The 12,354-nt window shown below is 67.3% G+C and overlaps 1 protein-coding gene across 2 annotated transcripts; it reads right to left on the bottom strand.

Annotated features, from left to right (window-relative positions):
• Positions 1-3,616: 3,616 nt before the first annotated feature.
• HSF2BP (heat shock transcription factor 2 binding protein) lies at positions 3,617-12,250 on the bottom strand. 2 transcript variants are annotated; one of them, XM_060198799.1, is made up of 9 exons: positions 12,094-12,249; positions 11,621-11,722; positions 11,399-11,543; positions 10,428-10,531; positions 10,155-10,304; positions 9,144-9,276; positions 7,951-8,068; positions 6,698-6,801; positions 3,617-3,916 (listed from the first exon to the last, which is right to left on the bottom strand). In XM_060198799.1, exons 2-9 carry the CDS (start codon positions 11,654-11,656, stop codon positions 3,708-3,710), a joined length of 999 nt encoding a protein of 332 aa, XP_060054782.1. In that variant the 5' UTR covers positions 11,657-11,722; positions 12,094-12,249; the 3' UTR covers positions 3,617-3,707. The 2 variants fall into 2 exon arrangements, with proteins under 2 accessions (XP_060054782.1, XP_060054783.1); XM_060198800.1 differs by lacking the exon at positions 6,698-6,801 and having other exon boundaries at positions 12,094-12,250.
• Between the last annotated feature and the right edge of the window lie 104 nt (positions 12,251-12,354).

A 12,354-nucleotide genomic window follows, 5' to 3' on the forward strand; every position in this document is an offset into this window, starting at 1 on the left:
TCTGCATCTCTCATTAAACTAAACAAATGTAGAAATGAATAAAATACCTTAAAAAGGGCTGGGAGGCAGCACAGGGGTTCTACAAAGAGACTTTCCTGCCTGAGACTCCTGAGACCCAGGTTCCATCCCCAGCACTTTTATCAAGGGCTTTAAGATTTCTTTCTCATCAAAATAAATAATTAAAAATAATAAGGGAGTCGGGCGGTAGCACAACAGGTTAAGCGCAGGTGGCGCGAAGCGCAAGGACCGGCGTAAGGATCCTGGTTCGAGCCCCCGGCTCCCCACCTGCAGGGGAGTCGCTTCACAGGCGGTGAAGCAGGTCTGCAGGTGTCTGTCTTTCTCTCCCCCTCTGTCTTCCCCTCCTCTATTTCTCTGTCCTGTCTAACAATGACGACATCAATAACAATAACAAACCAAGGGCAACAAAAAGGGAAAATAAATATAAATTTTTTTAATATTAAAAAAATTCCACCACCTGCACCCCACAATTATCCTGGGTCTATACTACCAGAGGGATAAAGAATAGGGAAGCTAAGGAGTCGAACAGTAGCGCAGTGGGTTAAGCACACATGGCGCAAAGCACAATGACAGCATAAGGATCCGGTTTGAGTCCCCAGCTCCCCACCTTCAAGGGAGTCGCTTCACAAGCGGGGAAGCAGGTCTGCAGGTGTCTGTCTTTCTCTCCCCACAGGACCAAGGGCAAAGATCCAGGTTCAATATCCTGCTCTCCACCTGCGGGGGGGGGGCAAGGTCACGAGTGGTGAAGCAGGTGTGCAGGTGTCTGTCTGTCTCTGTCTTTCTGTCTTATCCATGTAAACGGAATAAACAGCCTCCAGGAGCAGTGGATTCCTAGTGCTGGCACCGAGCCCCAGCAATAACCCTAGAGGCAAAAACAAAAAACAAAAAACAAAAACAAACAGGTGGAGGGTGTGGGCTTGGCTGGGGACTCAGCGGCAGCCCCCACGAAGGGGAGCTGGAGCCCCAGATGGGGGGGGGGGGGCTGCTGCTGGAGCTGAGCTCAGCCTGAGGCTGGGGGGCTCACAGGCCCACCCTCACCTCGAGTGAGGGCCCCAGAATGGAGGTGCAGGGGGGCCATTCTCTCCCAGCCCTGGGAACACCTCTCCTCCGTCCTGGGGGGGGCGCCTGAAGGAGGCCCCTCCCCACTGTCCTGGCCATGGCTGGTTCCTTCCTCCCAGACTCTGGGCAACCCCACCCACAGGTGGGAGGTGGGAGATGGGAGGTGGGGCTGGGGGCTGAGCTATGGGGGGCCGTCAGCCCCGTCCCAGGTGGGGGGGGCAGGACATGAGGGGCCGTCAGTCCTTCCTGTCAGAGCTGGGAAGCCCCTGGCCTGGGGCCACGTGTGACCAGTCTGTCCTCAGGAGTGAGCAGGTCCTGAGCTGGCGGTCAACAGAGGCTCCGTGTGGATGTGTGGGCGGTGACCCCAGGGCGGTGAGGGCGCTGACGCAGCCTGCGAGGTGGAGGTCGGCCTGCGGGGACGACCACACCAAGGACAGCCTGTGGCATGGTGCAGGGACAAGTCCTGGCCTGCGGAGCCACCTGTCAGCGCTGCCCTGCTGTGGGAACGGGGGGGGGGGGGTGCTGGAGGACACCCACACAGGGTCACACGCGGGGACGGTGGGCTCAGACCGGCACCCGGACAGCTCCTACTGTGTGCAGGCCCATGGTGTTTACTATGTGGGGGCCCACTGTGTGCTGTCCGAGGGCCGGCCGCTGTACACGCCCTACTGTGCTCCAGCTGCCCTGCCGCGCGGCCCCACTGTGTGTGGCGAGTCCGCCACGTCACGGGTTGAGCAGAACCAAACAGGCGGCCCCACGGGACACTTAGCGGGGCGCGCACGCGGGGGAGGGCTCAGCCCAAATTCTGCAAGAGGGAGGCGGTGCCTGCGCTCCACCAGCTGAGCCGTCTCTCAGCCCAGGATTTTCAGAGCTGCCCACCGAGTCACAGCACAGCCAGGGGGCACAGCAGGGCGTGTGTGGCCTCCACCCCATGGCCCTGGGCTCACAGCGGCCACCTGCCCCGCGGTACCCGCGCCCCCATTCCTGTGACTTAGCCGTGACTCAAACGAGCGCGGGAGCAGAGAGGCAGGCGGGGCGCAGGAACACCCCGTCCTGTCCTGACGCGCGGGGGGGGGGGGGGGGGTGCGGGGCGGGGGCACTGCCGGGGCGCAGCTGCCAGCCGGGGGAGGGGAACACGGGGGCTCGCAGCCCAAGGGCAGGGGGTCACCGCAGGGCCTATGTCCGCAGCTACACCCCCCACACGCCTGAGGGCACTGGACCGTGCTGGGGGCCCACAGGAAGCTGTGGTTCCCAGGGAGAAACTCCCGGAAGCCTGGGGGGGGGGCGGTGCAGCCAGACAGGGTGTGTGGCCCAGGCTGAGACCAGCCCCCAGACCCCACTGGACACTGAGGTGCCAGGCGGGCGGGGCAGGGGAAACCCCACCCTGGCCTTCCTGCTCTCTGAAGGTTCTGTGCTTCAGTCCAGAAGCTTCTGGAGTGGCCATGGGGTTGGTGCAGTGGGTAGAGCACCGGACTCTCAAGCAGGAGGTTCTGAGTTCAATCCCCAGCAGCACATGGACCTGAGTGATGTCTGGTTCTTTCTCATGAATACTTTTTTTTAAAAGCATTTTTTATTATTGGATAGAGAGAAATTGAGATATAAAGGGAGAGAGGCACATCTGTGGCTCTGCTTCAACAGGTGCTTGAACCTGGGTCCTTGCACACTGTAATGTGTGCGCTTAACCAGGCGCACCACCATTTGGCCCCTCAGACTATTTTGCCCTTTTTAAAAAATACTTATTTACTCCCTTTTGTTGCCCTTGCTTTGTTGTTCTTGATGTCATCATTGTTGGACAGGACAGAGAGAAATGGAGAGAGGAGGGGAGACAGAGAGGGGGAGAGAAAGACAGACACCTGCAGACCTGCCTCACCGCCTGGGAAGCGACGCCCCTGCAGGTGGGGAGCCTTACGCCGGGCACTTGCACTTTGCGCCATGTGCGTTTAACCCGCTGCGCTACCGCCCAACTCCCTATTTTGTCTTTTTTAAAAAGTATTTTATTATTGGGTAGAGACCGAAATTGAGAGTAGATACAGAGGGAAACAGGACATCATCATTTCTTTAAAAAAAAAAAAGAAAAACAGCTTCTGCAATCAGCCAGCCTGGCCCCAGGAGTTCCCATGGGGGAGGCAGGCGCTCAGGGATGGGTGGCTACTCCTTTGCACCCCAAAAGCTCAGAGGGTCGACGGGGGTCCCCCCAGACACAGGTGGGAACAGACAGCTGGCCTCCAGGGACAGCCTCTGCTTCTGAGGACGAACCTGGCCTGGGGGAGGGGCGGCTGCACGTCTGGGTGCACCTGTCCTGAGGCGGGGGGACTCAGTCCCCGGTGTTCCTGGGGTCACGGCTGAGCTCAGACCCATTGTGACAGGCCAGCCCACCCACCCCACCCGGGGTGCAGGATCAGGTGAGGGGTTGTGCCCCCCACGCCCCCTGGGGGGCTGGAGCTGTGCCGGACGGGCAGGGGGCAGAGGGGTCCAGGAGGGGCCGCCCCCCAGGCTCTGCCTCGTCCTCCCGGGAGGCAGACACCCAGCGACTGGCGGCTCAGTCTCAAACTTTATTCAATACTAAAAGCACAAAAATAGACAACTCAGAGGCCCAGGGGCCACAGGCAGAGAGGGGCGGCGGGGGCAGCCTAAGGGTGCTGGCCCAGAGGCTGCAGGTCCTCCAGCAGCTCCCGCGCCGCGGTCTGCAGCAGGGGGTTGCGGCTCTTGGTCATGGCCAGGACGCGGGGCAGCGGCAGGGAGTCGCGCAGCTCGGCGGCCGCCTTGGCGAAGACCTCGGGCTCCAGCACCAGCGACTGGGCCAGGCGCAGCGCGTGCAGGCACACCTCGGCGTCGGGGTCTGCGGGCGGGGGGGTCAGTGCTTGGCGCGGGGCCGGCACTCTGCGGGAGGGGCACCGAGCGGAGGGTGGAGCGGGGTGGCAGAGTCCCGGCACAGGTGCACGACGCGGGTCAGCGGCGCGATCAGCCCCAGCGCTCCCTGCGGGATGGACGCGGCCCCGGGAGGCTGCTCAGCTGCCGTGCTCCTGCCGCCCTCCCACCCTGCCAGCTCCGGGCGCAGCCGCCTCTGGCTCAGTCTGTCTGTCTGGCCGCTGCTCCCCCCACCCCATCTTCAGGGCAGAGCTCGCGGGGGTGGGCGCACGTAGCAACAGCCCCCCACCCCTAACACAGCTCAGCCAGGCTGCTCCGGGCCGGCCGACCTCCCCCTAAAACAGCCGCGGCTTTCCTGGAAGTGGAGGCGGCGCGGGCGCAGCCCAAGGAGTCACAGCACACAGACTCCGCGGAATCCTACTCTACCATGCAAAGGGGACCGTGTGTCCTTCGGGACAAGACGGGTGGAACTGGCTGTGACTGGCTCAGAGAAATCGGCAGAGATGACAGGCGGCTGCCAGGTGGTGCCCCTCAAGGCTGGAATCCAGGTCGGATTCCGGACCGTCAGACAGAAGCCAGCAGACCGGCTCTGGGCCTCGGGAGCCCCGTGGCGGGGACTCTGGCAGGCTGCGGTGGGCTGCAGCGTGGGGCTAGACCCGTCATCTCACGATGCTGCCACCCACTACTGATCACGAGGAGGAGACCGGAGAGCGAGCGGGAGACAGCACGGTGGTTCCGCAGACAGACTCTTGCCTGAGGCTCCAGGTTCAAGCCCCAGCACCACCATGGGCCAGAGCTGGGCAGGGCTCTGGGCAAAGTAAACAGGAGCGTGACTTCTCGAACAGCGTCCCCGCTGCCGTGTGCCCAGGGAGAGCCAGGCCCGACCCTTTCCAGTCAGGGCCGAGCAGGAAGCCGGGGACCGGGCTCCGCTGTTGCGAGGCTCAGGGGACCGAGTGGCGCTCGGCGGGCCTGCCTCCGCACACGCCCCCGCACGCCCCGGCAGGCCCAGCTCTCTCCAGGAACAGAAGCTCAAAGCCCGCGGCACGGCTGCGCCTCCTCCGCCCTGCCAGGGACCCACGCCACAGGGGCCGGGCCTCTGCTCAGGGCCGCGAGGGGGCCTCTGGGGTGGTGCCTCAGCCGCACAGGCGCAGGCTGTCAGGCTGTCAGGCCGGGCAGCCGCGGGCAGACCCAGGGAGGGCGGCGTGGGCCGGGCACGCACTAAGTGTCCCTGGCACAGAGGCGTCAGGCGAGGCGTGCCCGCGCAGGGACCCTGTGGCGCCCCGGTTGAGCGCACACGTCCCAGTGCCCAAGGACCCTGGTTCAAGCCCCGGGTCCCCACCTGCAGAGGGACAGCTTCACGAGTGCCGAAGCAGGGCCGCAGGTCTCCCTCCCTCTCCATCTCCCCTTCCTCTCCGTTTCTGGCTGTCCCTACCCAGCAAAGATGCTAAGACCGTTACGAAAGAGCGTGCCCTGTGACCAGGGCCTGAGGGGGTACAGTGGGCCTAGAGGGATGCCAGCCCGGGCCCGAGCAGGAACGTGGGGGATCTGAGGGCCGGCCAGGCGGGAGTGAACGGCCCCCCAACTAAGGCAGCCTCCACACTTGCAGGCCGAGCCGGCCGGAAGTGCACGCCCACTACGTCAACGGCAGCTAGAAACCAGGGGTCAGGAGGCAGGGGGTCGGGGGGGCTGGGGCCAGAGTCGGCGTGCAGTCGGCGGCCCTCAGCCCCGGAGGTCCCGGTGGTAAGGGCTTCCCTGGAGGGGGCTACAGAGCCACAGACGGGGCCTCCAGAGCTCAGACCTCGGCCTGGGGGCACTGCTGGGGGGGCCTGGGGACGGGGGTAGCAGGGGAGTCCTAGTCAGAAGGGCTCCCCTCGGCAGGAGGGGCACCGCCCTCACCTCAGCCTGGCCAGGGCTGAGCACCCAGGAGGAACGGGAGGAGCACTTCCGTCTCTGCGGAGCTGCCCCGAGGGTGACGGGTAGGCACCCCGGCGGGAGGGCGGGCGCTCAGTACCGAGCCAAACCCGGGGGGGGGGGGGGGGGGGTGCACATGTGAGGCTTGGGTTCGAGGGACAGCCAGTGCCCGGCAGAGGGCCGATCCCTTCAGGACCGGCGGCAGCGGCTCCGGACAGCCAGGGACACGCGGCAGGCGGCCGAGGCAGCGCCCCGTCCGGGAAACCTCCGCCGGCAGCGGCCGGGCACCAGCACGGGAACAGCGGCCACACCGCCACCTGCTCCGCCCTCGGGGCCGCGTGAGGGCTCTGGCCCCGAGTCTCACCCTTGAAAACACTCTTCAGAAGCTGGGGGGCCCGGGGTGCACTTGGTAGGGTGCACATGCCTCCGTCCAAGGACCGGGGTTCAAGTCCCCTGCCCCACCTGCAGGGAGAAGCTTCACACGTGCAGCTCTCTCTCTCTCCCTCTGCCACCCCTCCCTCTCCTCCTCTCTCCTCTGTCCTAATCAAGGTGAAAAACCAACAGCGCGGAGATGAAATCCAGGCGTGGGGCCTGCGGGCGGCTCCCCGGCGCTGTGCAGCGTACCAGCCCGAGGACCCAGGGCCGAGCCCTGGAGCCACAGGAACACCACACACGGCAGCAGGCTCTGCCCCGTCTCTCACTCACTCAACCGTCTGAACTGGGGCAGGGCGGGCAGTACGGGGGTGGCGGGGCTGCATGGGGGAGGAGGCCGGGACCCAGGTCTGCCCCTCCCTGTGCCTTCAGCTCCCACCGGGACACGGGACACGGGGAGGGTCCTCACCACTCAGCAGCCACCACAGCAGGGGGATGAAGCCGGGGCTCTCGCTCATGTACCGCAGGCCCTTCAGGTTGATGCTCATGTTGTACAGACACATCAGCAGCAGCCTGCGGGGCGGGCGGAAGGTCAGACTCGGCCGCCACGCGGGACCTGGGTCTCCGGCACGGGGTCGGGTGGGGGGGGGGGTTCCCGGGCGTGGCCGCGGCTCCGCTCCACTTTAAGGTGTCGAGATCAGGTGACAGGTCTTTCGACCCTGCTGGGTCACGGCCAGGCGTCCCAGGAGCGCACCACCTCCTGCCCAGCCTCCCCGCCATCACACCCTGACCGTCTCTGCCCCAGCCCCGTGTGGGGTGCCCTGCGGAGCCGAGGGGCCGGGCGGGGGTCCCCAAGGCGCAGGTGCTGGGAGCCCACAGCGAGCCCAGGACAGACCCTAAAAATGGATCCCAGGCCCCAGAGGCATGGTCCCCGGCCCCCAACCTGGAAGCCCTCAGCTGCCTCAGACAAGGACAGACGGAAGGACAGACAGCAGGGCGGACCAGGGCCAGGAGCCCGGACCTATGGAGACAGCGCAAGTAGCTCGCAAGGCACAGGCAGAAGGGACGCTGGTGTCACCCATCTGCACAGCCTGGGAGGGCCTGGACTCTGAGTCACGGCCGATTCCCCCAGAGCAGCACAGATGACCTTGCTCCGGCCACAGAAACGGCCTCTCTCAGAAGGAATAAGCGGGACACACGGCATCACCGCAAACTGGAGGCGAGGTGGGTGTGGGCCTGGGCCCAGGCAGATGCGCGCCCTCGGGCAGCAGGCAGGGCCGGCGCGCCAGAGGCTCTGGGTTCGATCCCCAGCGCCAAAGGTGCCACAGCTGAGCGACACTCCGGGCTCCCCCTCGCTCAGAACCCATGTTCATGACAGTCGGCACAGGCTGAGCTTCGTGTCCAGCACCAGAGCCTCCGAGCACCCGTCTGGGCCCGCACGTCCAGGCTCTCCGGGTGCCGAGCCCCAGCGCCGTCTGCCGCAGCTTCGGAAACCGCCGCCCTCCCCACGGCCCAGAAACAGGTGCCTCGTGCCCAGCCGTTAGCCTCGCGTCGGCCGGACCGATGAGGCTTGGGGGGGACAGGACGGAGACGCGCCTTCCCGTGGGCCGATGCCGCGGACCCTGCGGGCTGCGTGTTCCACGGAGCTGGGCTCACACGTGACTCGGGGCTGCTCGGTCCCGGGGTCCCGCCCGCCCACCGACGGCCGTGGGGACAGCGTACACTTTGAGCTTGGTGCACTGCCCCGGCTTCAGGTCCCCCAGCAGCTGCAGGATGGTGTCCAGGAGCACGTGGCTGGAGCTGACCAGGAACTCCCGGCCGCAGGCGATGGCGGCCACGTCTGTGGGGAAGAGGAGGGAGAGGGGGGAGGGGAGGGGAGGGGAGAGAAGGGAGAGGGAAAAGAGGGAGAGGAGGGGAGAGGAGGGGAGGGGAGAGGAGAGGAGGGGAGAGGAGGAGAGAAGAGAAAGACAGAGAAGGAGAGGGGAGAGAAGCGAGAGGAGGGGAGCGGAGGGAGAGAGGGCAGAGGAGACAGGGAAGGGGAGTGGAGGGAGAGAGAGGAGGGGAGGGGAGGGGGGAGCAGTTCGGGCGCGGCCACCTCGGGACAGGATTCACCTGGCTGCTGTCTCTGCAAAAGTTGTCTTATTCCCGACGACTGTGTGTGCTCATGACAGAAGGAGAGAGAGAGACGGAGCGTGAGAGAAGTGGCACTGCTGTGGGCACAGGACACACCTCGTCCTGCACAAGGCCCTGGGTTCGAGCCCTGGCACCAGGGAGGCTCCAAGTGGCGGGGCTACGGTGTGGTCGGCCTCACCCCAAAATAAAAGCGAAGAGCGCCTGGCAGCAGGGAAATCAGTCAGGCGGCAGCGCAGCGGGTTAGGCGCATGTGGCGCAAAGCGCAAGGACCGGCATAAGGATCCCGGTTCGAGCCCCCGGCTCCCCACCTGCAGGGGAGTCGCTCCACAGGCGGTGAAGCGGGTCTGCAGGTGTCTTTCTCTCCCCCTCTGTCTTCCCCTCCTCTATCCATTTCTCTCTGTCCTAGCCAGCAATGACAACAACAACAACAATAAAACAAGGGTAACAAAACGGGGTAAATATTAAAAGAAAAAAGACACAAAGTTAGAAACACAAAACAGGCGGTTCCGAACAAAACCTTCCTGCCCGAGCCCTGGGCCTGTGTGTCAGAGCCAAGCAGAGCTCAGGTGCGGGGCCGCCCTAGGGCCCCCAGTCTCGTCCTCCGCGTCTCCTCGAGCCAGACCCGGGACAGGACGCTGCGCCAGCAGCCCGGCTCTGCGGTGGCTCCGTGGGCCGGCAGAGCCCGCAGAGCAGGGCCCCGCACCCTGGACCAGCCGCCCAGCGATCTGAGCTGGGCCCGGGGGCCGTGCGTGGCCCCAGGGCGCTCGGAGAGGGTCACTTACTCGTCACGATTCCGGCCAGAGCAAAGACGAACTGGTTCTCGTCGGAATCGAGCTCCTTGACGTCGCCATCCAGCGACTTCACGAAGCTCTCCATGGTCTGGCCGGTGATGCTGAAAAACTTCAGCGCCTTGTCCTGAAGTTCACAAGGGACACGTCAGGCCCTCCCGGCCGGCCGGCCGGACCGTCGGAAGCGCACAGGCCAGGAGCCGAGCCCCAGGCAGTACCCGTGAGCGCTGCGGGTGGAAGGGCAGCACCGCAGGGTGTGCGCGAGTCCCTCTGGCTCCGCAAAGTGAAGAGCGGACGCATCCACCCGGGACGGAAGTGTGCGGGGCTGACGTCCTGCCGCCCGCCCGCCCCCCCCCCCCCCGGGGCAGGGCGGCTAAGAAGGTCCGACTCGAGTGCCTTCCTCTCGCCTGCCCCCTGCCCCTCGCCACTAGCGTGGACGCAGAGAAGCGGGACGGAGACCGTGGTGCGTGCGGGAGGGCCGGGGGTTCGGTGCGGCTCTGCGGTTGGCCCTGGGCTCAGCCCCCTGTGCCCCGGCAGACGCGGCAGACGCAGCAAAGCGCCGAGTCCTGGCCGGAAGCCGACTCAGGTTCACGCAGCAGGGAAGCGCTAGAAAGAGGCGGCGTCTCCCGCCAGCGCGCGCTCGGCCTCCGTGCGGGCCAAGTGTTCGAGTCCCGGCACCGGGGGAGCCGTCCCAGTCTCTGCCCCGTCCTCCTCAGGACACAGGATAAGCCCCGAGCCGGGTTAGGAAGATGGCCCAGCGGGCGTGTGAAGAGCCCGCGACGCCCGAGGCTCTGGCCCCAGGTTCAAACCCCGGCACCGCCAGCAGCCAGGGCTCTGCAGGGCTCAGCTTCCCAAGCAAACCGGGCCACCTGCTAGGGACACGCACCTCGTGCTCGTCGTGGGTCGTGCCGGGAAAGCGCAATTTACTTGTAGACGGGGAGACGGGGAGACGGGGAGACAGACAGATAGACAGACCCGCCCCGCCCCGCCCGTCCCGGCGCTCACCGCGGCCAGCATGGCCTTCACCACGTCCTCGCTGCTGGTGGCGCCCCAGAGCAGCGTGCAGGCGGCCGCGCCCATCTCGGTGCAGTAGGCGGCCTGGCGCTCCAGCTGCTGCCTCGCCTCGCACAGCTGCCGCCGCACGGCCAGCTTCTCCTGCGGGAGGGGGCGCGAGTCCAGCCGCACAGCCCGCACAGTGGCTCTAAGACCGAGGCTGGGGGGTCGCCGAGCAGGAAGCAGGCCCGGGGTCCCCCTCCCGCCCGCCCGCCCGGCGCCCACCTTCCTCTCCCTCAGGCCCTCGGCCTGCGCCACCTGCAGACGCGCCCTGAAGTGCTCGCAGTCGGCCCTCAGCTGCTCCAGCTCCCGCTCCTTGCGCTCCAGGTCTGGGGAAGGGGCGGGGCGGGGGCTGCGTGAGGCGGGTCGGGTGTGAGGCAGGACTGAGGCGGGTGAGGTGGGATGAGGCGGGTGTGAGGCGGGACTGAGGCGGGTGAGGTGGGATGAGGCGGGTGTGAGGCGGGACTGAGGCGGGTGAGGTGGGATGAGGCGGGTGTGAGGCGGGACTGAGGCGGGTGAGGTGGGATGAGGTGGGTGTGAGGCGGGACTGAGGCGGGTGTGAGGTGGGATGAGGTGGGATGAGGTGGAATGGGGCGGGTATGAGGCGGGTGTGAGGCGAGATGAGGCGGGTGTGAGGCAGGACTGAGGTGGGACTGAGGCGGGTGTGAGGCGAGACTGAGGCGGGTGAGGTGGGATGAGTCGGGTGTGAGGCGGGTGAGGTGGAATGAGGCGGGTGTGAGGCTGGTGTGAGGCGGGATGAGGCAGGTGTGAGGCGGGATGAGGCGGGTGTGAGGCGGGACTGAGGCGGGTGTGAGGCGGGACTGAGGCGGGTGTGAGGCGGGACTGAGGCGGGTGTGAGGCGGGATGAGGCGGGTGTGAGGCGGGACTGAGGCGGGTGTGAGGCGGGACTGAGGCGGGTGTGAGGCGGGATGAGGCGGGTGTGAGGCGGGACTGAGGCGGGTGTGAGGCGGGTGAGGCGGGATGAGGCGGGTGTGAGGCGGGTGTGAGGCGGGATGAGGCAGGTGTGAGGCGGGACTGAGGGTGTGAGGCGGGACTGAGGCGGGATGAGGCGGGTGTGAGGCGGGATGAGGCGGGTGTGAGGCGGGTGAGGCGGGATGAGGCGGGTGTGAGGCGGGACCGAGGTGGGATGAGGCGGGATGGGGTGAGGCGGGAGGTGAGGGCGCCCGGCGGCTCACTGCTCTCGAGGGCGCGCAGCTTGTGGGCCGTGTGCAGCACGTCGCCCTGCAGGATGCGCGGCAGGAAGTCGCGGATCTGCATCACCTCGGTCGTCAGGCGCTCCAGGTCCTTCCTCCGCACCCGGACGAACTCCTCCCGCGGCAGCTGCGGGCGGCCCAGGCTCAAGGCGGCGGCCGCGACCCCGCCGCGCCCCCCCCACCCGCGCCGGCCGCGCCCCTCACCCGGCACGTCTCCTCCGCGTCGCCCGCCTCGCCCATGGCGGCGGCTCGGCTCTGTGCGCAGGCGCGGCGCCCTCGGACCCCGGCGCGGGCGGCGGGCACGTGCTACGGAGACGAGACGCGCGAGGCTCACGGCGCCCGCCCCGGGACCCTCCCCTCACGCCCCGCCCCGGGACCCCCCCCTCACGCCCCGCCCCGGGACCCTCCCCTCACGCCCCGTCCCGGGACCTCCCCTCACGCCCCGCCCCGGGACCCCCCCCTCACGCCCCGCCCCGGGACCCCCCCCTCACGCCCCGCCCCGGGACCCTCCCCTCACGCCCCGTCCCCGGGACCCTCCCCTCACGCCCCGTCGCGGGACCCCCCCCCCCCCCCGTCTCGGTCCGGGACACCCGACAGCGCGCCCGGGGCTCGGCCCACGGAAACACCGCGGACTGAACGGCGTGGCCCTGAGGACCCCGACGCCCGGCCCCGCTCACCTCGCCGCTAACCGCCCGCGCCGCGGCCACGACGGGCAGCGGGGCCGAAGGCGCGACGCGCTCCTCCGCCGCTGGGTGTCGCCGGCCTCCCGCGACTGGAACGCGGCGCCTTTGTGACGTCACGCAGCGCGCCACCCCCGTGCGCAGGCGCAGAGCCCCCCCACCCTCCCGTGCGCAGGCGCAGAGCCGCCGCCCCCCCCCTCCCGTGCGCAGGCGCAGAGCCGCCGCCCCCCCCTCCCGTGCGCAGGCGCAGAGCCGCCG

Source organism: Erinaceus europaeus, chromosome 9 (genome assembly GCF_950295315.1).
Source record: "Erinaceus europaeus chromosome 9, mEriEur2.1, whole genome shotgun sequence".
Taxonomy (NCBI): Eukaryota; Metazoa; Chordata; class Mammalia; order Eulipotyphla; family Erinaceidae; genus Erinaceus; species Erinaceus europaeus.

What these genes read in the sequence shown, in the direction of transcription:
- HSF2BP (XM_060198799.1), bottom strand. Translation starts at nt 11,656, where the DNA reads ATGGGCGAGGCGGGCGACGCGGAGGAGACGTGCCGG. An exon ending in ACGCGGAGGAGACGTGCCGG is followed by an intron (nt 11,544 to 11,620) that starts GTGAGGGGCGCG and finishes GGCCGCCCGCAG; the next exon opens with CTGCCGCGGGAGGAGTTCGT. An exon ending in TGAAGGCCATGCTGGCCGCG is followed by an intron (nt 9,277 to 10,154) that starts GTGAGCGCCGGG and finishes TGTGAACTTCAG; the next exon opens with GACAAGGCGCTGAAGTTTTT.